The sequence below is a fragment of the Protomyctophum bolini genome (genome assembly GCF_963924005.1).
Source record: "Protomyctophum bolini genome assembly, chromosome: 9".
Taxonomy (NCBI): Eukaryota; Metazoa; Chordata; class Actinopteri; order Myctophiformes; family Myctophidae; genus Protomyctophum; species Protomyctophum bolini.
In genome coordinates this window covers 16,336,067-16,363,924 of record NC_137870.1, presented here as the reverse complement: position 1 = coordinate 16,363,924, position 27,858 = coordinate 16,336,067, and the positions used below count along the sequence as shown (strand labels likewise).

Sequence of the window (27,858 nt, the reverse complement as noted above, 5' to 3'; positions counted from 1 at the left end):
TTACAAGTAGAAAAAAAGATGCATGGGGTGTAGGTGTACAGGTAGGGGTATAAGTGGTTCATATAGGGATAGTTATGCATGATTTACACGTAGTTGCGCGCTGGTGTTGTGCACTGTGACGCGTTGTGAGCTTGTAGATCTGCTATTTGTGTGTGTGTGTGTGTGTGTGTGTGTGTGTGTGGCCCACAGGGACACATTTGCTTGTGATTCTCCTACTTCCTGGAACATGCCGTAACATGGTTACCATGCACTCGTTAGTCACTCATTTAGACCAATCAGATTGGTCCATAATCCAATCATTCCGCATAGATTATGAAACAAATCCGTTACTCCACCCAACCCTCAACCAAGGAGAAAGACTGTGTGTGTGTGTGTGTGTGTGTGTGTGTGTGTGTGTGTGTGTGTGTGTGTGTGTGTGTGTGTGTGGTAGGTCACACACAGCATGCTTGTACATGAAACTGTGTTCTATTGTGAAAGTCAAAGGAAGCATTGAATAAATCCATAAATCAGAATGGTCACTGTGACCTAATGGTGGCACAGAACAGCTCAGTTAACAGTAACAACAGAGGATCAGTGTTGATAGAAATGACTTTGGTCTGCTTTTCATGTGAAGTCGCTTGTAAATATTGATAAGCAACTACACTATTTCTAAAGTTGAGCTTGGTTCCTAATGTTGTTTATCCAAGTGGTTCGCAAACATTTTCATGCCAAGGACCTCCAAATTAACATGTAGAATATTTGTTATAATCTCTCCTATCACAATTATCTTAATTTAAAACATGTTCAAGAAAAACAGCCACAGTTGGAGTGAGGTAATGTTACATTCTCAGAGGGATGAGTATAGCAACGATTTATGAGAATACTGAAGACATGATTGATTCTATAGCGTCACGTTTACGTTACCATCAAGACACATAAGGCGGTCAAATGAATCACACACACAACTATTGCCAGGATTCGTATTAAAAACTTGAACCCTAGCAATGTTATTAACCCATTAAGACCTGAGGCAGACTCAGTTGTTCTCACACAAGCTTTTTCAAAAATGTTTGGTGTGTAGAGGGAAGAAAGAGCAGACCACGTAGCCAGAGCTCAAGTCAATTTGCCAGTTTAAGTGGTTAAATTGAAAATACTGGTGATAGCCAAGTCTATGAAAAAGGTGTAATTAAAACAAAAACTATATGTAGAGTGGAGGGGGGGGATCCCATCTTCATCTCTCTCAGCCAGGGGGTCCTTGACCTGAAAAACGTTGAAGACCCCTCCATTATAGAAAAAGACGTGTGGTATATTCTACTCACATTTACACTGACTAATTAAATCTACTTGAGACAGAAAAGGCTGAGCAAACTGCAGGCTGTAGTCAAAAGCACCGGACGACCAGTTGAAGAAAATCAGGCAGAGAGATGAACTGAAGTGTAGAGTTGACCATTTATTGCAACAAAAGCAGCAGAGCTTCCCCGTGGAAAATCATGTAGCAGCAGGAACACTAATCGTTCTGCAGTAATCAGTCCCGCATTAATAAGTTCAAAGTAACACCTGAGAAGACAGGGGTAGAAAATAGAAGAAAGAGAAAGATTACAATCAGCTAATCAAGGGGGCGGGGGACAGGTGAACAGGAAGGGCTGTGCTCGTGGGCATGATCTCAGTGGTATGGGATGGGACATAGAAAGAACATGAGAAGGATAGCTAAACAATAGGAAGATAGGCTGCCAAAATGTCAAGCTAACTTTTTCACATAGAGGAAGAGTATAAAATGAGAGATGCTCGGGATACGAAGATACAAGGCTAGTTGTTAAGATCTGGGGATTTAGGCTTACAATTAGGACAACATTCAGGTTAGTAGGATTAGGTATTTATAGGATATGTACGGGTTAGGGTTGAAGGGCTATTTATAGTCAGCGGTGAACTGGTGGTGACTCGCACCGAAATGAGACCATCTACAAGCTGCAATGTGAGCTTGTAGATCGGCTATTTTCTGTGTGTGACATGTGGCTTATGCGGATATATATATATATATATATATATCTATTATATATTTGTAAAGTTGTACCCAACACATGGCAAGAAACCCAAAGCCACGAACAGCTACGTCGCTACTGCAACGCCCACAACACCATCTTACACACTACACTCACACACACTCACACGGGCAGTGACGTCACACACTTACCCTTCGCAGTGTTCGGGACCTATCTCCTCATAAGGCGCCCCTCGCCAACGCTGACCACCAGCCGCCAAACAATGGTCGTTGCATTGGCACCAACACTGCCTCCCTTCCACACTCACGCCGCCAATGCATTTGTTTACTACAAACATTATCGCCCCAATCACCCACACCCCCGAGGCTTCCCTACACGGAACACTAACCACTGTTGCCTATGCTGTTGCCCCAAAAGGGCCAGAAACAAGGCCTTTTAACCACGCTGCTTACACACAATACAACTCGCTTACAATTCGCAAACCTGGCAACACTGCCCTGTCTTCTAATAGGCTCACACTACAAGCTCTTAGAAATTCAGAATCTGTTCTCTCTCGGCTCTCGCAGGAGAAGACAAAAACAAGGAAGAGGAATTCTAGGCTTGCGATTTCGCTTATTCCTTCTAAATCTCTGTATTTAAAATATCAATGACTCAACTAATCCCTTAGTTACATCAACATTGTTCTTTGCACGAACTTGGTTCCTGCCTAAATATTACCATTACAACGATCGCATTGGCTATTTTCGCCTGCCAGCCGACAGCCGAGTACACACGCCTGCACACACACGCACACGCATGCCTGCCTTGCACACACACACACACACACAGGAATAGCCATGCAGGCTATACGGCGGCGAGACAGCACGTTATAATTTTCAGTTTCATTAAATAACTGTCTTTCTCAGCACGTGCGCACACAACATTATTCAAGTGAAATGCGTAACGCCAATATTGGGCTAATATAGGCTACCAATACAGGACGAAATAACTGACAGGAGTGACGGTGCTGTGCTGTGAGTAAACTGACAACGCTTGGCTTTCTGACATCCCTTTCTCACAATCTACAACAATACATTTGCTACTAACATTAGGTTGTGGCGAAGTAGAAACGTGGAGAGCAGAGTGTGTTTTGGACAAACAGGCTAGGTATTGGTGTTGATTTGGGTCAAATGGAGTCTATATGGCTAAAGATAACTCATGTCGGTGGGAGAGGAGTTATTGTGTGTTTTGGACAAACAGCGTGGTGTTGTTTTGTGTCAGCTGAAGCTTCATGTGTTTGTGTTGGAGTGCCTCAGTGTGGCCGTACAGGTCATGTGCAACCTCTTCCAGAGAGAGATGGAGACACTAAATCTCAGCTGGAGAAACATGTTTGCATGCATGCATCGCTGCCTTGCATGCTGTGTGCTACTGTTGAGTCTGTCACTTACTTTCACTGATTTATGGCATACTATGTTAATTTAAGAACTCTGGACATATAGGTCATTGTTTATTAACTGTGCACACGTGTAGCCTATTGTATGTCAGACTGTATGTCTGTCCCACAGTCACAATCCTTTAGTAATTAGGCTGTGGAAATATTCACACTACTTTTGGATTTGCAGGCCCGGCGCCACAGGGGGCAAAGGGGTTATATGGTTACAGACAAAACAATGGTACATTTCCAGGCATTCAATTACATTCCATTGCTCGAAAGGAAGGAAGTAAGGATGCATCTTAATTATCTCCCATCTAGAACTGGAAAAACAACATTCCTCACCTATAGGCCATCCTTGGGGTGGGGAGGGGTGCTAATGTCATTGTTGCAGTGGGCAGGGTGCTTAAGTGGGCAGCTACTGTAACTAGCCAGGGGTGCTAATGTCATTGTGCTGTGTGTGGTCAGGGTGCTTAAGTGGTCAGCTACTGTAACTAGCCAGGGGTGCTAATGTCATTGTGCTATAATAATAACTAATAACCCATCCGTTACTACATGTGGAGTCAACTCCCGCAATTTCCTTCTTCCCATAGTGCGTGGCGAAGTAACTCTGGGATGAATGAAATTCTATATATTCTATAAATTATATATATATATATATATGGCATTCATAAAATTGCCAGTCAGAAAAAAATGTCTTCACAATTATAATAATAGTACCGTGTGTGTGTGTGTGTGTGTGTGTGCATGCATGTGTGATTTCCTCAGTGTCTCCTCTCCTTTTTCGTGGGGGGAACCCAATTTCGAGATATTAAATTGGATGTAATCCAGTTAGATTAGCCAATAATGATAATAAATAATACATAATGATCATACATGATGCTAATACATGAGGGTGGGGGGGGGGGGGGGGGGTTGATGTAATTTCACAACCAAGAGCTGAAATGGTTCCTCCATTCTGAATAAGGTTTATTTATACAAAACCCACGTTCTCTGTCTGTTCCCTTTCGCCAGAGCGCGCACGCACGCACGCACGCACACGTGCACACACACACACACACACACACACACACACACACACACAATCCATTAGTAGGAGCATGAACAGTTGAACACCTTGTATGTGAGCTGAGGGGGAAACAGATTTGTGTTAAAAGGCGGAGGGCAGGGGAGGAGGGGAGGGGAAGGCCACGGAGTGAGGAGGTGTTGACTGAGTGCCTGTGTATGTGGGATGTGTCTAAATATAATATAATTCAACAGAAAAGTTATACACTGAAGTAGGGCATTAACTTAACCCATTTAGACCGGAGGACGATTCTACAAATGTCTACTAAATCCTGACAGTTTTCTGAAAACCCCATGTTTCTATGTCAGTGGTTCTCAAACATTTTCATGTCAAGGACCCCCAAGATTATATGTAATTGGCCGCCGACTCCCATCAGAAAATATGTAGTTCCAGAGACCCCCCACATGCAAAGACATGAGTTAAAAACGTTCGCTTGGAAAGTAACTATATTCCAAGATTTTTTGCCACATTTTCACGATTTTTCAAAAATAGCAGACCAACAAGTTCATAGTGTGGCACTCGGTGCCGTGCTACGAGCTTGTAGATCTGCTATTTTTCAGCAGCTAAAGCATAACATAATAAATAATGCTTAAAACACCAAAAGGGGTTACCGCCCAGAATGGGTTTAAGAAACAAGTAAAGTGGAGATACAAGGTGTTTGTGTGATTGTGCATATCGTTGTTGGGCAGAAACCTCTAATCTAAATATTGAAACTTTGTGTATGTTTTCGTAAAATGTATGCCCTGCTTGTATCACACTACAGTGTCACTATAGTGTAGCAGATCTACAAGCTTGAAACGTGGTGCAAATACGCAAAGTGACACGTTTTGAGCTCGCCGATCTGCTATTCTTGCTTTAAAACCATATATGGCCTGAATGGAGAGAGGCTCACATCCACAGACGTGATGAGGGGACCAATGACATGTTACCGGTACTTAGACAGCCTTGCATCGCAGTTAAGGCCAGTACAGTTACTATCAAACTAGACGCAATGTGAACACAAAGCCTGCTTCAGTGCAATCAACCTCTGACCCTATGATTAGGGATGATTACACTGAGGAAGACGATGCCAAAATGCGTCCAACTTTGACATGTTGCCTGCTTTAATGCGATGTGATGCAATGCAATAGTGTGGTCTAGCAACAATAATTCAGGACTCCTGGATCACTGCCCTCCACACTAGCATCAGGGTCTTGAGCTCTACAATGTTTTTAGCTCCGCTGTACACTTAGCGCCAGTTTGCTTTCCACTAGTTCCGGGTGCCTTACACAGTGCCTTCTCTTTCCGACTTTGCCTGTGACCCATGGTAGGCTTACCTTAATGACAACCGCTGGCCTATTTACCATGCTACAACTAGAACACCTCCATCCAACCGACCGCACTAATGAAAACCTGCGTGCACTCGCGTGTGTACGTGTGCATCATTCAGTCATCTGTACTAATATAATATAGTGCTGCAGGCAGAACTCTAGCATCGGTCACAAGGGCATGCAAAAGACAGGGAGAGAGAGATAGAGAGCCTTTACTTCCATTTGTATGGAACTGACAGAGTTAGAGGGTAGAGGTGAAGTCAGACACAGACTAGATGGAGAGAAAAACACTTGAAGGAGAAAGGTAGACAGCACGACAAGATGAGAAGCAATATTGAAACATGTAACGTGTGCGTGCGTGCGTGCGTGCATGCGCATGCGTTTGATTTACAGACAGACAGACAGACAGACAGACAGACGGACGGACGGACGGACAGACACTAAGTTTCACTCAATCAAACTAGTTGCACATAGACGACAAGAGGTGAACATCATATGGGGTTCCGGTTATTGAATACCAGGTCGAGACCCAAAAGAGAGATTAGACATTTTGGTGCAAACTTTTCATTTCATTTTTATTTTCAAGTACGCAGACTACGCACCTGATCCAGAAAGGTTGAACCACTGAACTAGAGGAGAAGAGTAGGACACCAGACAAATCTGACATATCGCTCACCCCAGACTTGTGGGTGACCAATCTGAGCCCACTATTCACTTTTTTTACTTACTTTGTAACAGCCCTTTGGAAATAAATCTTCCACACCAAAAAGTTCTAGACCAATATCTACGCAGTGATGAAAAAGAAAAGAGAGATAGAGAGAACCGTGAAACATAAGCATAGGTTTAAGTGGTTAAGTACTAAACACACTGCCTCTGTATACATCATATAGAAAGTACACCATCTCCAGATGTATGTTGTTGTGAGATAAGAGAAGGACCGTATAATCAGCAATAACAACCCATTTCACTTCTCCGAAGGATTATCAGAACTGAGTCACAGCCACGGACCTAAATCCTTGATCCTATGATGACTTTATTTTATTATGCGGACTGTAGCCACATAATGAGTGCTCATTTATCATTCTCGACGTAGGAAGCCAGATCCGACCACAGGATCCCTTCTCACGACAGGGTTCGCTGTGCGATTTACGTGCAGTTCCTATGTCGTCAATCACGGCGTGAGAATGGCCCGCGTTGACAAGCGTGGTAGCTGTTAACGATCGTCATTCGCTGTCGAAGGTCTCGTCACAGCAGAGTTCACGCTGCATACAGAAGCGGAACGACGGAATATGTCGGAGAAAGATGTGCAGATGGATATTTAACGTTGCAAATCCAACACCATTTGGTTTTATCCTATTTCACTCGCTACCTTATTTGTGTGTCACAATAATAGACGCTATATACAGCCATAATCCTCTTCCTTCGTTCACCAAGTACACTAATGAAGGAGAAGACGCAGGAGCAGCTCGAACAGTTTAAGACATTTTATTCAGGTGATAGTATAAATAATGACTGACGTTTCGATCTTACTCTGAGGAAGAACGCAACATCGAAACGTCAGTCATAAACTGTCTTCTAGACAGCTTCTAGATTCCCTTTGTTTATATTAATACTTTGGCATATGTTGGCTCACTATATAAACTATACAGCAGTGGGTCTCAAAGTGTGTTCCAGGTAATGCATGCTTGTGGTTGCTTGAGGGGTTTCCAAATGGCCCCTTATGGGTGTGTAACTCTCAGGGCTGTATTTTGCGTGTCTTATGTACCATGTCTTATTCCCTAACTTGAGTAAACTAAAGACCTGGAGGCGTGATCAATGCCATTTGGCTATTCTGAGTGGCCAAAGAGCATTGATCACGCCTCCAGGTCTTTAGTTTAGTCAAGTTAGGGAATAAGACCTGGTACTTAAGACACGCAAAATACAGCCCTCAGAGTGTACAAATGGAACACATCAGGTCCATTTGGTTCCATTTGTACACTCTTAAGAGTTAAGATAGAATCACTATTCACTTTACAAACAGACATTAAAAACACTGGACCAAAAGCCCAACCGTTACCACCATTGCCATATAGTTCAAAAGTACAACTTATTTACATTTGACAGCTTCAAACATTTTGCAGATGCTTGTCTCATTTTTTAAATCTTAAATGGACTTGCACCTCCACCACTGAAACAGTACATAGATCGAAGGGACAGTGGTGACAGAGGAGACTGTGAAGTGCCAATCAGACGTAGTGCGTTTGGTAAAACAGTCTTCTCTGTTAATTCAACCTGAAGAGGTGGCTAAAAACAAATCAAATCTGTAATTCTATTTATCACTGGTGTCATTTCTCAATTCACTCTGCGGTTGTTTTGTTTTGTTTTTGTGTGCAATGTTTTATTGTTCTCGTATTGCATTGTAGTGTATTGTATGTCTTTGTATGTTTAGTTTTACTACCTTGTTAAGAGCCTGCTCAGGGACTACAGATGTAAATTAGCTTATGGCTAACTCTGGCACATTTACACGGAAGTGAAAACCTGAAATGTTGATTAATGAGCATTGTCCCTGTCAAATAAATAAAGGCAGCCTTGTAATTAAAGGGTTTTGAGAACCACGTGTTCTACACTAAATGGAACGGAGTCTTAATTGGTATCATTGGTAAGGAAGTAAGGGAGAGGCCCAATATCTTTCCAATACGGCTGCTGTGCATTACATTTTATTCCGATGTAATCCTTTTGACTTTTTATACGACATGTTTTTCTCCCAGTTTGAATTTGAATTTCTATTTAACTGCTTCGTCTGAGTATAGGTGGGATATGGGGCGGGATTTGTTGTTGTGAATGTCAGAAAAGACCTTGGAAAGAAAAGAAAAGTGGTAAAAAAGGATGTCAGAAGAAGAAAAAGAAAAACAATCACAGATGTGGTTGACAGTGGTGCAGATACAGTCAATAACTCACTACCAGTAGTGGAGGAAATACTACCTAATTTCCTATGTAAGTAAAAGTAGAAATACTCTCTATACTCCAAGTAAAAGCCCTGAATTAAGTTTTACTTGAGTATATGTACACAAGTATTGGTATATACTTAAAGTACCAAAAGTATAAAGTTCAAATACAGTATAAAATAAGGCTTAATTGATCCATGCATGTTTTTAATAATACATTTATATTTGCAATGTAGCAACTAGTAACTGAAGTTCTCAAATAATTGTAGTGGAGGGAATATTCACGCGAGTAGAAGTAATTGTAGTGGAGGGAATATTCACACGAGTAGAAGTATAAAGTATTGGACAATGCTCGTTCTTCCAAATCTAGTGTGAGTAAATGTACTTAGATACTTTCCAGCACTGCTACTCTTAGCCATTCATGACACTTTAAAAGAGATAAACTAAAATCTGAAACATAAACAAACATATTTGACTAAAGGTTGTGGTTGTGGTCTCATAAACGTCGCATCTTAATCAGTTTGCTGATACGTTTGCCAAGGAGCGACATGAAGTTTCTGCTAATTGTTGGACATTGGAGGGAAAAAAAAGTTCCTTCCCGATACTGATTCAGGACAGCTTGGTCCTTTAATAATGCTTCTATTTTGCAGTTTAATTGATATATGAATTAATTACTGAATTCATTTGACCCATTCTTGACATTATTCCGGTAGTGTCTCTGCCCTAGCGGTCGCTTTATCGCCTTTAAGGTGCATTACTGGTTTAGATGTTAATTACTTGTATGTGACCTGTCACCCCTTTGTTTTAATCAATTTTGAAATGCCCATTTATTATGTCCCCTGTTAGTGTTACCCCTGTTTTGCCATTTTTGGTCATATAATATATGATTATTTGTGAGTGAACGCGTATGTTGTTTATCTCCATAGGTTTACTTCCATTATAGTATGCTTCACGTTGCATCGTGGTGGTTTAAATGAAGCATGTTTGATGAGCACTGTCTGGCATGTCAGTGAACTGGAGGATACATGCATTAACACACAGTGGCAGGCAGTCACTCACAACACGTCCAATCAAATCTAATCAACTAAACTCATGAAGTATATAGCTACATCATATTTCTGCTCAGTGGCCTTGTGGTTAGAGTCTGCCCTGCAGAGACTGGGAGGTCAGGGGTTGGATCCCCAGGCGGGTCATACCAAAGACTCTAAAAGAAAATGGGACACAATGCCTCCCTACTTGGCACTCGGCATCAAGGGTTGGATTGGGGGTAATAACCCTGCGACATATAGGGCTGTATTTTGCGTGTCTTAAGTACCAGGTCTTATTCCCTAACTTGAGTAAACTAAAGACCTGGAGGCGTGATTAATGCTCTTTGGCCACTCAGAATAGCCAAATGGCATTGATCACGCCTCCAGGTCTTTAGTTTACTCAAGTTAGGGAATAAGACCTGGTACTTAAGACACGGTAAATACAGCCCATAGTGTCATGTCCAGGGGTGTAATTGTACATCATATAGTGTCATGTCCAGGGGTGTAATTGTACATCATATAGTTTCATGTCCAGGGGTGTACTTGTACATCAAAGCTGCCTCACGCTACAGAAACAGGAGATAGGCTCGGCAAAACTTACTTACTTCATTTTACGCACGCACGCATGTTAGTAGTGCAACTAATTGGGAGAACCTTTTAGGTGTGTGTATGGCAATTTTATGAATTATGTTTTGCACCGTATTTTGTGTGTTGGCATCATGAACTAAACAGCTTGTAGCTCTGCTATTGTCAGCGAGGAGAAATCACACATACCGGTATTTCTATCCATAACCCCTAAATCTAACCTCCAAATACCTAATCGCATTATGCGTGTACACACACACACTAATACATGCTAATGTTTCGGATTACTCAAGTGTTCTTACGTCTTGGTTTTGTATGCGTGCACACGTGCATGTGTGTGCGTAGGCATGTGTTGTCCTTTGATTGTGTGAAATGCGCCGTGACTGTCTAATTACACGTTGGCTTGCACACTGATTGATTCAGGGCAGGGAATAAAAACAACACCACGTCACATGACAGATCACTAGTACAGTGCATGCTTCTCAACCATTCTAATTTTATGTACTTCGGTGTCGGATCGGTGGTTTTGGAAACCACATATCCGAACCAGTGCTAATTATTTTAGTCTTAGTATTTTGAATAACATACCGTTTAGTCTAAGTCCAATTTAGTCTTCTGAAAAACCTTAGTCTACTTAGTCTTAGTCAACAAAATGAACACTGCTCCGAACGACTACAGACGTACAGTAACAAACCCGATATTCCCATGGGCATAATGTGTTTGTTTATGGATATGCCCCAGTCATAGTGACATGCCTATACATGGGCGACAGCGTATCAGGTCTGTTTATGGTTATGCATCAGTCATAGTGACATGCCTATACATGGGCGACAGCGTATCAGGTCTGTTTATGGTTATGCATCAGTCATAGTGACATGCCTATACATGGGCGGCGGCATATCAGGTTTGTTTATGGTCATGTCTGAGTCGTGGTGACATGGCTGTGGTGCACCGACCCTACCATCAGGATAGAATTTGCTATATTTGGGATGCCAATTGAAATCCTCACTGTTAAATTAAGTATATGTAACTTGGACCTATTACGGCTCTGTTTGACAGCGGCTTTGGATTAAAGACGTAGTGAAATGACAAATGTTTTTCACACTTTTAGACTATATCCGTGGTCATCATTATGGGCATACCTAACAAAAGATGGAAAACCATTCCATTAAATTTTTGTGTATTTTTATATCTAAATCAATGTTGTATTACTTCCTTTGAACGAAAACATGATACGTGATGACGTGTCGAGTCCTGCATGAATAAAAATGAATCTTGATTTCATTCGCCATGTTTGATTCCCATCGCTGTGCGTTCCTCCAAACACAGCTGGTCTCGATTACAAAACTACTCAGTTTTTAATCTCATTCAAGATGATATCCAGACAGTGTTTTACTAATTTTAAACTTAATCAGCACGCTAAAATATATATCTGAAAACAATATAGGTTAGAAATAAGCCACGTAGTAGCTGCATGCAATTGCCGCCCGTCTGTATCTGACTTGCAATGTTTTGTAAACAAACAACCCCACGCGTCGCGGAGCTACGTCCCATAGCCTGACACTGACAGCCTGACATTGGTTCAGAAGCACACAGCCTTCCGTTTTAGACTGAAACTTCAGAATAAAATGCCCAAAAAGCCATTGCACCCCAGCTTTAAAAAAATATCTAAACTGGTGCAATAAATATATATACACATTAATTATTCTCTCCCTGTGGCGCCCCTGGTGGCCACCATTTAAATGTGAAAACCTCCCGTCCTTGTTTGTGAAGAAAGATGAGATCCTAGACAGGGGATTCCCAGCTCGGCGCTCCAAACCACACATCACTGTGTAATTGTGTGATAAATGACAGTTTAAATATCATGCAGGTCTGTGAGGAAAGACGGCCCCAAATGTCTCCATGACCTCGTTCTGCACAGAACATCACATTTAATTTGGGGTGTAAACCATGTAAACCAACTAAGTCGATCCACATGACAACATTGCTTTGTGTTTCTGTTTAAATGTAGTTAATTTACTTGGACGGACACACACACAGACACACACACACACACACACCCACACACAGTCCTATGATGAAGCCATCTGCTACAGTGGGCAACAGGTTTCCTCTTCACCGCACGCATTAGGATGCATATACCTTTGGTGGCCGTGTGATGACGCATAGCTTCAACGAACCAATGAGGTATTTGCGTCTATATATCTATCCACAGATGGAGGCATAATGGCTAAACCCATTAGGAGGGATAGAGAAGAATACAGCAAAACCCCTGTTTTGCCATTTTTGGTCATATAATATATGATAAATTGTATATTATTTATATACTTCCATTATAGTATGCTTCACGGACTGAAAATGGCGGACCTGCACGCTCACAACGCGTTGCATCGTGGTGGTGTAAATGAAGCATGTTTGATGAGCACTGTCTGGCATGTCAGTGAACTGGAGGATACATGCATTAACACACAGTGGCAGGCAGTCACTCACAACACGTCCAATCAAATCTAATCAACTAAACTCATGAAGTATATAGCTACATCATATTCCTGCTCAGTGGCCTTGTGGTTAGAGTCTGCCCTGCAGAGACTGGGAGGTCAGGGGTTGGATCCCCAGGCGGGTCATACCAAAGACTCTAAAAGAAAATGGGACAAAATGCCTCCCTACTTGGCACTCGGCATCAAGGGTTGGATTGGGGGTAATATAGGGCTGTATTTTGCATGTCTTAAGTACCAGGTCTTATTACCTAACTTGAGTGAACTAAAGACCTGGAGGCGTGATCAATGCTCTTTGGCCACTCAGAATAGCCAAATGGCATTGATCACGCCTCCAGGTCTCAAGTTAGGTAATAAGACCTGGTACTTAAGACACGCAAAATACAGCCAATAGTGTCATGTCCAGGGGTGTAATTGTACATCATATAGTTTCATGTCCAGGGGTGTACTTGTACATCAAAGCTGCCTCACGCTACAGAAACAGGAGATAGGCTCGGTAAAACGTACTTACTATACTTAATTCATTTTACGCACGCATGTTAGTAGTGCAACTAATTGGGAGAAGAATACAGCAAAAAGGCATACAGATAAACTGCAAAGTTTACAGTCACCAGAAAAACTTGCTAGATTCCCCAATTACACAAAACAAACCACAAATCACTTTAAACCTAGAAAACATGTGGCATTGATGGCATCCTAAAGTCATTGATAAAATGCAGACCTCAAATTCATTAGTCCTTAGCTGTGGGAATTTCCCCAACGCCTGGGACCATGAACTGATAAGGCCACGCCACAAAAGTAGAGACAATTTTGATCTTGATAATTATCGTGGGATCTGTGTCAACAGCAAACCTCTGGGGGAAAAAAACTAAAACGCAAACTCAATCAATCACAGACCTAATATTTTCCCTCACTGAAAGCAAATCTTCAAATCACAGCAAATTATCATACAACCAAGTAAACAAAAACAAAATCTAATTATTTGTTTCAATTTGGCACAAACTGGCACTGGAGGAACAATCTATGACATCACCAACTCAATGTGCAGTTTGTGCACCAAAGCAAGTGCGCCATTACCGTTAAAAAAACAAAACACAGACTCCATTCTTCAAAGCCGGAAGGTTGGACAGGGAATCAGGGATGCAGCCATGGTTATAATATATCAAGCTGAACATCACAATTCAAATCTGGAACAATCAACATCTATTGATCATTAAACATAAACATGGTCTGAAAATGCGCTGGGCCGCAAACACTTTCAAGTGGGCCCTGATCCCGAAAAGATTGAAAATCACATTAAACACGTGTGTGAGAGAGAGAGAGAGAGAGAGAGAGAGAGAGAGAGAGCGAGAGAGAGACCTGATGCATGAGCAGCAGGTGTACATGTGACAACGCAGCCAGCCGTGTCATTACGTGTCACACAAATACACGCAAACACTGAGGTCAGACCGGGCAACCTAATTGTTTAATGGCGTGGGTCGGCACTGAGTTCCCGGCTCCTCCTGTCCACATGTCAAAGTGTCCTTGGGCAAGACACTGAACCCCAAAATTGCCTCCTCCAATGAGTCGGTCGATGCTAGCTTGCCAACATTGCTGGATTTGACTATTTGCCGAATGACCTCCAAATGTATAAATAAAGGGACCATTGTAAAGCGCTTTGAGTGCTTTCACTCTCTGAAAAATGTGGAAGACCCCTGCTAAAGAATAAAAAGCTTTGATGCAGCAGTACGTCTTGGAATATCCATCTTTTATTCCAACTCGTAGCGACTGGCGAGACTAAAAACAAACAGGGGAGAGCAAAACAAATCGACGTCGAAAAATCCCCCAAACCAGATTATTATCATTATTATTGTCATCCGGTCTGAAACCACACCTAGACTGGATCACACAGTGATTTAGTAACACAGACCAGGCTTTCCTCCTAGGTGGAAAGCTTGGTGACACGAGGTTAAATATACTGTATACATTTATTCATTCCATACATATTTTCCAACATAGTAGGGTTAGTGGGGAGGGGGGTTTACCATCAACTTTCACCAGCTATATATATATATATATATTAGGGCTGTCAAACGATTGCGTACGATTGCCAATAAAATAATATGGGTCGCGCATATTTAATAGTCGGTCGTCAACCGGAAACCGGTTTTAGTAGGCCTTAGGGGTGTTTCTTCTCTGTATGTAGTGTTTTATGTTGTCTGTTGTTATTGGACCCTGAGTCTTAACAAATAAAGTTGATTGATTGATTGATTAAAAACTGTGTTTTTCCCTCATCCAGATAGGGCTAAACTACATAGTGCAAAGTGGATGGGATTATGGGATGTATGGGGTGGGTCATCCAAGCATGGATGAATTGTGTTAAAAGTTTATTAATTAATTTCACAAATGAATTAACTCATGGAAGGTCTTTACTCCCTGGAACAACACATTTTGAGATGAGGGTCAGCGGCAAAAAATAATGATGGTGGTCATTGACATGAAAAGGTTTGAGAAGCACTGATTTAGCAACATAGGTTTTTAAAAATGTTTTAGAAACAGCCTCAGGGTTAAGAGAGGACTTGTACACAGCTGGTGCAACAGGCTGCAACAGGCTGACTGGAGACTCTAATGCAGACATGACTCAATGTCCCCGACTAAAATAGATCCAGATGGAGGGAGAGAGGGGTGAGGGAGGGAGAAAGAGAGAAAGGGATGACAAAGAAGAGGGGAAGAGAGGCAATGAGACGGGAAGGACGTAGGAGACAGGAGCGTTGTGAAAGACAAGAGAGATGGAGGGATGAACTGAAGCCTGTAGACAGGAAAGAAAGACCAGATCGATGTGGGAATGAAGCACATGCATCACACGGGCGCACGCACACATACACACACACACTATATGTGTGAGGACATCTACGTTACAATTCTTTGCCAATTTCAACCTTAAACCTAAAGGCGAAATACCAGATCTGGGTGCATACATACTGTGCAGACAGGTGGCTTTTCTTTGCTAGCATTTAACTTTGAATAATTAATTAAATTGAGTGGCCTAAACATTTTCTTTCAACATAATCTTAATTAGGAAGTTGTCTTAATCAGTAACAGCAGTCAATACTCTACCTAACCCGTAATCCTAAATGTCTATAATATTAACCTAACCCGTCTTACTTTCACATGAACGTACGCACGCACGCACAATGAAGACCCAGATGGCTGAGCAGAGGAGAGAAGAGAAGGAGCAGAACCAGACAGAAGAAGCATCACATTAATGGCTATATTAGATAAAGGTGGTTCTGTGGGTATTAACCACTTAAAACCGCAGCATCCGAATTGTGGTGAAAGCTTGATATTAAGTTAGGCTAGATAATAGCAGATAGACAAGCTTGCGTTGTGACTGTGAGCTTGTTTGATCGGCTATTTTCAGCGAAAGCTTTCCCCACAATAACAGAAAACAGAATACCAGCACTCAATTCATCGTATATGGTAGATACTTCTGGTCAAACATTACTCAACTGTGAGTGAAAGTTGCTCTGTCAATTTTTTACTCGAATTTAACTGCCAGAGTAAATAGATAGATAATTCAGCGATTTCAAATTTACAGAATATTTATCTCCAGTATGATTGATCCTCCGATCGTTGATAAACACAACGTTTTTGTTTCTTTTCGACCTCTAGGTTCTCTAGTTACTTAAAAAGAACTTCTCCATTGGAATTAAGAGTCTTCCAAACCATTACCAAGACGTTTTTTAGAGACAGAGGAAGAACAACTGCATGTCAGGAATCAGACTTTATGCTTTAATTGCGAACTCATCACACATGGAGAGATCTTCGGCATCAATCTTTACATGGCTTTGCTATACTAGCTGACCAATACATACAGAAGGACAGTGAGGTGAGGGGATTGTGTACTCCCAACAAGGAAGGACAGGTGATGATCTCACTCCCCTGGACAGAGAGATATGGGGTGACCGGCGACCGCTGCATCTCACTACAAAAGGTATCTGACCAAAATAATGGACACAATTGTACATTTAAAAAGTAGTTCACCCAAAACAGTCATAGTCTGAAAGAGCCCTGTGCTTTTCTGGGCATAGAGGGGCAGAGAAAACTAGCACTGGAAACCTCCCCACCCCCCGTGCTAATGTTTTGTAGGTCCACAACACCGCGGAGAACACTGACGTCACCACATTTGGAGCGACGCCCCTCTGCATTCTTATTGGTTAGCAAAGTACAAGGTTCACTCCCACTCCTATGCCACTTTCCTGGTAGGCTCGCCCAGGCTTTTTTTCTTATTTTTTTCTCCTTTGAAAACAAAATGCCTCCAGTCCCTGTAGTAATTTGAGTAATTTGATGACCGGCGAAGTCTTCGGCAGTAGCAGTAGTACCTCAACTCGTTTGTGTCTCTATGACTATAGGAATCTTTTAGCACACACAAGGCTGCATGACTCTATTGTGAATCTTTTTTCCAAGGCTGCAGCGCATGCACATGGCCCTTATGAGCTGCCGCTCCTGGTGATGACATACAGGATCCAAGAATCCAAGAAGAAAGGCATACCTTTTAATGTCTATTGTCTCCCAGTGTCTTGTGTCTATGTGGACTCTGTCTCTCCGGGGCGTCAGCCTTCCTCTCAAAGCTGTCCCAGTAGGTGGGGTCTTCCTCCGTCAGGGGCATGGCCGAGCTGATGAGGTCACTGAATGACACCAGTGTGAAGGGATAGGGAGGGATAGAGAGGGATGAGGCCAGAGGCTGGGGGTGACAGAGAGACAAAATGTTACTAGGGAACGTTTAGATGCATTCAAGTTCTCAGTCGCCACGACTGATTTCAGTCATTTGAAATTTTACAGTCAACATGCCTTTCTCTAGTCTACAGATGTGTTACGCACGCTAAAACCTTGGCAATGCGCGATTTAATGCTGCCGGCAAGACGGTTATTGAAGTGGTTGCACCACTTAAGAATGGACATGACAATATTGCTCACCCCAGCTCCGGGTGTCACTGGGGGTCCGATCGCTACAGCAACATGGTGGTCTGCATCCAACAGGCTCTCCTGGAGAATGACACACACACACACACACACACACACACACACACACACACACACAATTTTAGGAAAGTGATTATATGAATGGCATTTAAGTTAGTCTTATAAAAGGGCTGCTTCTTCCGTTTTGATTTGGTCTTGATTGGCCTTGTGACTGTTTGTTGTTAAAGGGGGGAGGGAGGAAGAGGGAGAGAGAGGGGGGGGAGGTAGGGACTGATGGAGGCTGTTTCCTCATTTTGTTGCTGTCGGGCATAAACCTTGTATCTCCATATTTGAACTTGTTTCTTTCATAAACTAACGCCGTACTTCATACAGGTAGTGAACATAGCACATGTGAGATTGCTTGTAGATCGCCTATCTTCACTATAAATATAATGATTTTATATAATGTAAAAAAGAACAGCTTTGGACATACAAGGTTTCCACCCGACAATGATGAGCAATGACTCACTGAATGAAATTGAGAGGCTGCGGTTTGATTGAAACCACAAGTGGAAGACAAGAAGGACTTCTAGACAACTTGAAACGCTAACGACACTTAAAGCTACAGTACGGCTCAACCTGGAGGAGAGGAGAAGAGGAGGGGGAGAGGGGAGGAGAGGAGGGGGAGGACGAATGCGGGAGGAGGGATGAGGAGAGCTGAGAGGAGAGGAAAAGGGGGACAAAGGAGAGAATACTATTCTCTCCTATTCCCCTCCTAATGTGGGGAGATGAGGCGAGAAGTGGAGAGAGAGGATGGAAGAGAGGAGAGGAGAGGGGGAAAGGAGAGGAGATTGGAAGTGGAGGGGAGGGGGTAGGGTAGAGAAATGATGGGAGAAGGTCAAGGGGTTTAGAGAAAGAAAGGGATTGAGGAAGACATGAGGAAATGGATTGTGGTAATGTGTCATCATGGTGTTGGGGACAGCTAGAGAGGTGGTCTCTGGTGTGTGTGTGTGTGTGTGTGTGTGTGTGTGTGTGTGTGTGTGTGTGTGTGTGTGTGTGTGTAAGAGTCACTCCTGAATAACTATGCGGATGCTTTCAGCAGCAGGCTCTCTGCTGGACAACACAGAGGGCCTGGAAGAAGTGATTCCACCAAGCCTTTTCATCGTTTAATTCTACGCACATCCATGTCGTACAGACTGGGCCTGAGTGGATCCATATACTGTAGGTAGCAGTAAATCAAGCTAATAGATTATAAACTAACATATTGACCATCAATTTTAATAAAAATAATCGATTCGTTTTTACAAATCCTATATTGTTTTTTACAAATCTATTAAAATTGGCTTAAAGGGAGGGTGGGCGGGCAGAGCACATTGTCACGCTCATGCCAGCCATAACCATATAATTCCCAATTCAGCTACGCCCAAATATGGAGTGTGTTGTCGAACCTCAAGGTGTTGTCATGGCATCAGGTGCAAACAAATCAGTCAGCTCCATATACAGTATGGGCACAAAAGGGGGCATGCCCATACATGGGAAATTTGACCTCTACTAGTACTCACCTCAAACATCCAGTCCTCCTCCTCATCGTCCAGATGCATCTTGGTCTGGCGTATGGCCCGGCCCTCTGCGACGGCTTCAGAGCAGAGGTGAAACTCCACACGCTGCAGGTCAAAACCCAGCCCTGTGCCGATGGCTTTGATGAAGCTCTCCTTCAGTGCCTTGATGGACAGAGCCAAATCATCTTAAAGTTAGGATTAGGTATAGTTTTTGTGAGGTTAGGGTTAGGTTTAGGGCCCCGAAAACTAAAATAGAAAAAACATTTTTGTCAACTGAAATAAATGAAAACAAGAATAAATAAATAACTATAACCAACTGAAACAATATTGTGTGTTTTCAAAACTAACTAAAACTAAATGAAAGTCTAGATATAATGACTTTTTATAATGCCTATTTTTTTATATACGCTTTTTGGGATGATATGAAATCTTAATCCATTTATTTCAATGTACCAGTTTTACACCAGCTGTCGGCACCACACAGTATGGCACCTCACGTCTATGTTGTATATAATTCAAACTGAATTAGGACATTTTTAATTTGGTGGGTGTGAGGATCCATCCCTCCTTGGGTATATAGCAAGAACAGCTGAGCTACAAGGTGTTGTGAGCTTGTAGATTGGCTATATTTTTCACCTTTTTGCTGTACATAAAATGTCCCTCCTTCTGTGTATTTATTTACAAGTAGAACCTTGGCCTCATTTCACGACGAGTACAAATTCACACACATACATGAAAGTGTGAGGTTGTTAGCACACACATATGAAAGCGTGACTATACAGTATAACGTCGCTGTCGGGCAGAAACCTTGTCTGTATTTCAACTTTATACGTTTTGTTTTGTGAATGAATGCCCAACTTCATCATGATGCAGTGTCACACAAACGATCTGAAAATTGGGTTTTTATGAATATTGATTAACACCTTAAGGCCCCATGCCTATTTAACAAATATTAACAAGAGCTTAATGGTTCCATTGGAACACAGGTTATTTAATTTATTTCCCAGTTCCTGAAGAGTAACAGTTTTGTACATACATGGTCTCCCCCCCTGACAGCGACCATACAGTATAACACACACTGTGCATTAATATAACAGGCGGTTTTGTGTAAATATTGTGGCTCCAGACAAAACACTGCTCCAGAGCTAAAGAACCACAATAATCGTATTTATTACTAGGCTATCACTATGGCAACTGTTGAGCACTCGCATCAGTCAATTAGTCAGCAATGATATCAGCCGATGTCCGCCACGCCTGTTTTGCACCCTCTCAATCTCACAATTATCTTTACTCTAGTGCCAGGGACCATTTGGGGGCGTTGAGTTGTGGCACAGTAGCAATGCAATTATTACTTTGCACAAAGGCAAAAAGATGTGTCATCACACCCTGAAGAAGGCTCAATGGCCGACACACATTGGTGTTTTTTGTAGCCCGTATTTAAAGGCCTTTTACTTTCCATCTCGAGTGCCTGGATATGAATTTTTATGCCTTTGTGGCATTTTTTTCCTCTCTCTGAACATTGTTCCCTTTCACGAGCAGCGATGGTTTGAGGCAATTATTTTATGACAATTAAAGGAAGGGTAAATTATATGTTTTTGGGTTAGTTTGTTCAAAGGTTAAAGCGTTATAATCTAATAGTAGTCATTGTTTGTTCAGTAACAGGGATCTCCGCATCTCTCCAGCTCTGTAATAAAAATGACATACATTTTCAGGTGAGTTCAGCCAATCAGGAGAGAGTACCGATTTATAAGTCATTACTTCCAATTTCACTTGTTTTTTCCTGTATCAGAAATATCACTTATCCCTACGTTTAATTCTAGAATGACATAATTGTGGTTGCCAGGGTTACCCAGTGGCGGTAGAAAGTGGTGAGTTGCTGGTGCTCCGAGCCAGATGATTGGATGACACTCCACTCGTGCTCCGTAAAGTGACGAGTCATGATGCGGAAGAATTCTGACACGCTACTGCTTCCTGGAGAGAGCGGGAGAGTGAGAGGGGGGGTTCAGTGAACAGAAATAGAAGGAAGGAAGGAAGACGGGTAAAACCAGACAGAAAAAGGTGATATAGGTTATGATCATTCATCCGACATGCATCTCTTTACATTTGGGCCAAATGTTAAGAGGAAAGGTAACGTGTTCACCGTAACTTGGCCTAATTCTGTTTTATTCACACAAGTGATTCTCAACCTGTGGGTCAGAGACCACTGACCATGAAGGTATTGCATGTGAGCCCCCAAATAATAATAATAAATTATTGTTATTGATAATAGAACATTAACATTAAAACTGTCATGTAAAAAACATTTGTATTATTATAATGTTTTTTTTCTCCAAAACCTTGAAAATGTGTTTTCATTGAAGTAGATCAATAGGTCTTTAGTTTAGTTTGATTTATTTGCACATAAAATGTGTGCCCACGCGTGTGTGCACAGGGACACTGTGTGGCCATGACAGGAAATACAGCTGTAACCAACAACCAAGATTAGAATGACATTTTTGAGGAACACTATCCCCTCCAGGACCTGAATGAAAACAAGACCGCAAAGACTGTTTTTGGTGATATGCTTTTAGACTGTACTCTGTTTACATTTCTGTCTAATAAAGTATTCAATCAATCAACGTCTGGCCTTCAGAAATTACATAATACTAGAGCGATGCTTGTGGGGTCTCTACAGCGGTGCCCATTGGGCACTGGCCTACTTGGAACGATGCAAGTTGGAAATGAATGCCCCACCCAGATATTATGTCTGTGTCCCTTTTATGCCCATATGGAGTTCTTTGTCAGGCATGCCCAAATATGGAGTCTATGCAGACGTCAGAAAGATGTCAGAACATATGGACACTGGGCAGGGGCCCTGTCCAGAGGCCTTTTTGGGGCAGTTCTGTTCAACCGTGGGTCCAACCGACTCAACACCGGACACTGCACCCCCTGTGGAGGGGTGGAAAGCGTGTGTCAAATTTGGTGGGGCGGTGGGGCGAACGGTTCTCGAGTTACGTGGATTACAGACGTACAAACGAGACTTGGTGCATTTATAGTTAGATGTTAGCCAAATCTATAATAGACTGACATAAAAAACAGCACCCCACGTGATGACATGTGGCAGCCAAGTCTACAGACATTATAATGTTTGTTTAGAGCACTTTAAGCAAATATAGTGTACAATGTTTGAATAAAGAAGTGATGCGCCTCACTTCACACAAGTGTGATTTTTAGATCAAATTCTTCTCTTTCATGTACAACGGTTAGAAGCCCAACCATGCTACAATTACTGGTTTGATGCTGACATTGCTGGGGCCCTGTGTACTTCTGTTTAGGACATGTGACATATTGCCTTCTTACTTTTATTGATTTCTTCTTAAACTATGTACATACCTACAGTATCAGTTATTACATCTGCTACTATTATTGTACTGCTATCCCACTACTACTTTAAACATGTACCATACACCACCGCAGGCATATTCACCCTGCCATGTTGATATCACATCTGATCTGTTCTGTTCTGTTTTTCTGTCTTTCTTCCTTCCTTCCTCACACTGCTTGTACGCCAAACGATTTCACCCACTTCCTTACACCTGCATCCCTGCGAGGTGACAATAAAGTGGAGTTGAGTTTACCTGGCATGGTGGTCTTCATCACATCCACACCAACCTGCAGTCCCTGCTGAGCAGCCAGCACCGCATACTCCCCCTGGTGGGAGATGTTGAAACTCCAGGGCCAGGCTACAGAACCCAAACCGGTCACCTTAGAGAGGTATAATGTACAACAGGGATTCTCAACCTTCATGTCAAGGACAGGACCCCCAGTTTGATATGCATTAGGCCACGGACCCACATTTGATACCACTTTCTATTATGCCTTTCATTTCCACTTTTTTTATGAGATTTACTCATATTTGCTCAATATTTGAGCTTTTTCCCCCCAGATGTATAATACATATACGTGTGTGTGTGTGGGTGTGTGTGTGTGTGTGTGTGTGTGTGTGTGTGTGTGTGTGTGTGTGTGTGTGTGTGTGTGTGTAATGGTGATTAGCAGTGGCATTGGTACTTTTACTTCATTACGTCTTCCACCACTGACAGTCATCTTTTAAAAACATCTCCTTTTAAAGTCATATCATGTGAAATACATTGATTGCGAACGCAGTGAGCACTTACTATGAAACCTAGCAGATCATGTCTGTGTGTCTGTGTGTCCGTGTCTGTCTGTCCCGCTATCCAAATATGGAGTGTGTTGCATCAGCAATCACTCAGCTCCATATATGGGCACAAAAGGGGCCAGGTCCACTCAGCTCCATATATGGGCACAAAAGGGGCCAGTGATTTGTTTGTTGTGGACCTGGCCCCTTTTGTGCCCATATATGGAGCTGAGTGCGTTCGCTTCCAGCGTTCGCACGTCTTACTCGTAGGTGCAGTACTTAATTCAGACTAGTCATTGGTCTGACAAACGACAACCCACCTCAAACCCTAACCTAACCATAACCGCAAACATGGGAGCAGCGGATGTCCAACATGCGACAATGCTCCGTCGGAATTACGTGCGGACCCCCTAGTATGAACTAAATAAGAAACTAGACTTTCACACATTTTCACTGTTTAAAAAGAATAGCAGATCTACAAGCTCATATCGCAAAGTGATTTTTTAATATCCAAAGTATAAAGTAATGGTAAGTGGTTAAAATGATTGTGATGCTATAGTTTTTTCTGAGAACCAATGTGCTATCTATATACAGGAATAAAATCTAAAATGACACAGATGCTTTCCCGGGTTGAATGGTAATGTGGAATGTTGACATTGTGACTGTTGTTGACCCATTCAAAGTGTACCTTCGGGGGGTTGGCCAGGTAAGGTTTCCCTCTGGGAGAACGCTCCAGTCGGACCTCTGACCACGGAAGCTCCAACTTCTCACATATGAACCTCCGCATCAATAACCTGCCAGCCTGGAGGAGGAACAGACACCAGGGTTAAAGGAACCACTTTCATCACATTGTCAGAGCTGGTATATGGACTTCATGTCTGCTACATTACTATAGCGGTGGAACGCAAACTTTTTTTCCCCTTTAAAAAAAAAAAACATTTTCAATGACCAAATGGACACAGGGTTAACTAGAACTGCACTCTGCCGAGTGCATACTTGCTTGTTGCACACTAGTAGGCCATAAATGGCCTACTAGTGCGCAAGCAGAGCGCGCAAGTACTTTCGACCGCTGGAAACTATCACATCTCAGTATCTCTGTGAAGGAACGTTTGAAATGTATAATCATTACGTGTAACTATTTGCTACCTAACTACTTTTTTACAGAAAAATGAATCATTGATATGTGATGAAAAAGAAAAGGTATATAAACTGAATTAAAATATATTATACAGTATAATTATTTTATTACTTATTGTAAATTGTCAATTGTTTTAAATGTATTTCATTTTGTACTATAGTGATATTAATACTAAATCATGATCAGAGTAATATGTGTCTCTAACTTCAATTTCTGTAATAATACTTTCAAATTTGTTGAAATATACATGATCTAAAATACTTCCGAAATCTGTAGTTGGATTTGTATCTCAGTGATGACGTAAGAGAAATGGTCAGCTGTGTAATCTGGTCCCACCAGATACCACATTACGTCATCGTTGAGAGCTGGGACCAGAGTACACGGTGTGTATATGTATGACTAGCTCTCAGTGATGACGTAAGAGATATGGTCATCTGTGTAGTCCCAGCAGACCAGGCACAGATTTACAAATTACAAATCACATTACAACTACATACAGAGTATGTAGTTGTAATTTGATTAGCAGTATACTGTGGTTACTTGGTTCCAAAAAGTGAAGCCAAGTTTTTTTCAACTGTAAGTCTGTGCCTGGTTTGCTGGGACCAGTTACAACATTACGTCATCGTTGAGAACTGGGACCAGAGTACATGGTGTGTATATGACGTAATGTTGTAACTTGTAACTAGTCCCAGCAGTCCCAGCAGACCAGGCACAGATTTACAAATTACAAATCACATTACAACTACATACAGAGTATGTAGTTGTAATTTGATTAGCAGTATACTGTGGTTACTTGGTTCCAAAAAGTGAAGCCAAGTTTTTTTCAACCGTAAGTCTGTGCCTGGTTTGCTGGGACCAGTTACAACATTACGTCATCGTTGAGAACTGGGACCAGAGTACATGGTGTGTATATGACGTAATGTTGTAACTTGTAACTTGTAACTAGTCCCAGCAAACCAGGCACAGACTTACGGTTGAAGAAAACTTGGCTTCACTTCGAAGAGACCAAGCGAAACGATTACTTGCGTGCTCTGCTTGCGCAAGTAACGACTTTAAGCTTAATGGTTAACGTTTTGACATTTGCGTGATTTTATACAATCCAGAAACATAATGTTGTATGACTTACGTCATCAGAAATGGTCATCTGTGTAATCTGGTCCCACCAGATACCGTGGGCTTTCAAACAAGTCAAACAAGTCTGTGCCTGGTTTGCTGGGACCAGTTACCACATTACGTCATCGTTGAAAGCTGGGACCAGAGTACATGGTGTGTATATGTATGACTAGCTCTCAGTGATGACGTAAGAGAAATGGTCATCTGTATAATCTGGTCCCAGCAGATACCACATTACGTCATCTTTGAGAGCTGGGACCAGAGTACACGGTGTGTATATGTATGACTAGCTCTCAGTGATGACGTAAGAGATATGGTCATCTGTGTAGTCTGGTCCCAGCAGACCAGGCACAGATTTACAAATTACAAATCACATTACAACTACATACAGAGTATGTAGTTGTAATTTGATTAGCAGTATACTGTGGTTACTTGGTTCCAAAAAGTGAAGCCAAGTTTTTTTTAACCGTAGGTTTGTGCCTGGTTTGCTGGGACCAGTTACAACATTACGTCATCGTTGTGAACTGGGACCAGAGTACATGGTGTGTATATGACGTAATGTTGTAACTTGTAACTTGTAACTAGTCCCAGCAAACCAGGCACAGACTGTATGTAGTTGTTCTAGTTACAACTACATACAGAGTATGTAGTTGTAATTTGATTAGCAGTATACTGTGGTTACTTGGTTCCAAAAAGTGAAGCCAAGTTTTCTTCAACGGTAAATCTGTGCCTGGTTTGCTGGGACTAGTTACAACATTACGTCATCCTTGAGAGAGTACATGGTGTGTATATGACGTAATGTTGTAACTTGTAACTTGTAACTTGTAACATTACGTCATATACACACCATGTACTCTCTCAAGGATGACGTAATGTTGTAACTAGTCCCAGCAAACCAGGCACAGATTTACCGTTGAAGAAAACTTGGCTTCACTTCGAAGAGACCAAGCGAAACGATTACTTGCGCGCTCTGCTTGCGCAAGTAATAATTTGGTTCCATTTGTACACTCTCAGAGTTAGAGACATGCCTATAAGGGTCCATTTGGAACCCCTTCAGGTAACCCTGAACTTAGGTCCCTCACTTTGAGAAACACTACAATTATATGTATGCAATCTTACTGCCTACTGTGATTGAATTTGTCTTTATCTATAATTCTAAATTTATAATGAAGGCCAAAAGTATATAGGCTACAGTGCTGTTTTTTATTATTATTATTTGTGACATTTTTCATAGTGTGTGGCAGCAGCGCCATCTAGTGGTTTCCAGGACGTTCGGCACCACGGTCTTTGACTGACTAGGTCTATTTGGATTCAGAAACACAGCATCATTCTCACTGGCACTGCAGCAATGTCAGACAAGAAATCCAGAAGATTTGTACCTAAATGGCTAATATGCTTTCCTCGGCGTATAAAATTGTCCCAGTCTGGTGTTTCTTTAAATAGGTACCGAGTGGCAAAGCCAAATACAAGGGGAATTAGCTCAAATGGTAGAGCGCTCGCTTAGCATGCGAGAGGTAGCGGGATCGATGCCCGCATTCTCCAAAGTTTATTTTCTTCTTTCCACAAGTCGGTTTGCACATAAATGTTTCTTTGTTGTTCAATACATGCATATACATTATTATTATTATAATCACACTCACCATTGCTGATTTGGCGTCCTTTGCGAACACGAACTGTCCGATCCTCTCCTTCTCTTCGGGCTGGACAGAGCGAGCCGCATGCAGCCATTCAGCCCTGCTGGGCTTCCATGAGCCGCAGCGAAACGCCCACCGCACAGACCCCATCACTGGTACTGCAGACCCCACCACAAACAACCTGTTACCTGCCTTAACTGTTATGGACCCTAAAGGTTTGTAAGTGTACAAATATATACAAAACTGACGTCACTTAAATTGACACTTTCACAGTAATTGAACCGAAGTCACTACCCCACAACTTCGGCGCTGGTTCATACTAATGAAACTATCACTAACTACTAGTAGAGAGTCAGACTACAGACATGAACTAACAATAATATTCCACGGAGCTGTCAACGGACCAATCTATCTAGGAAGACATGCACATTTAAACGTAACCTGTCCTAAGACGCCTGTAAAAGCAGTGCCAGTATGTGGAAACATTGTAAGATTTCGCGCTGTGCTATCGTAGTGGATAGTGTTTACATTGTTGCATCTC

The 27,858-nt window shown here is 42.1% G+C and overlaps 1 protein-coding gene across 4 annotated transcripts; it reads right to left on the bottom strand.

Annotated features, from left to right (window-relative positions):
- Nucleotides 1–1,460: 1,460 nt before the first annotated feature.
- Nucleotides 1,461–27,858, bottom strand: aasdhppt (aminoadipate-semialdehyde dehydrogenase-phosphopantetheinyl transferase). 4 transcript variants are annotated; one of them, XM_080772293.1, is made up of 9 exons: nt 27,846–27,858; nt 27,324–27,475; nt 24,121–24,234; nt 22,915–23,041; nt 21,147–21,268; nt 19,301–19,459; nt 17,754–17,822; nt 17,330–17,521; nt 1,461–1,536 (listed from the first exon to the last, which is right to left on the bottom strand). In XM_080772293.1, exons 1-8 carry the CDS (start codon nt 27,853–27,855, stop codon nt 17,333–17,335), a joined length of 942 nt encoding a protein of 313 aa, XP_080628419.1. In that variant the 5' UTR covers nt 27,856–27,858; the 3' UTR covers nt 1,461–1,536; nt 17,330–17,332. The 4 variants fall into 4 exon arrangements, with proteins under 4 accessions (XP_080628419.1, XP_080628418.1, XP_080628417.1 ...); XM_080772292.1 differs by lacking the exon at nt 1,461–1,536 and adding an exon at nt 16,486–16,775; XM_080772291.1 differs by lacking the exon at nt 1,461–1,536 and having other exon boundaries at nt 16,486–17,521.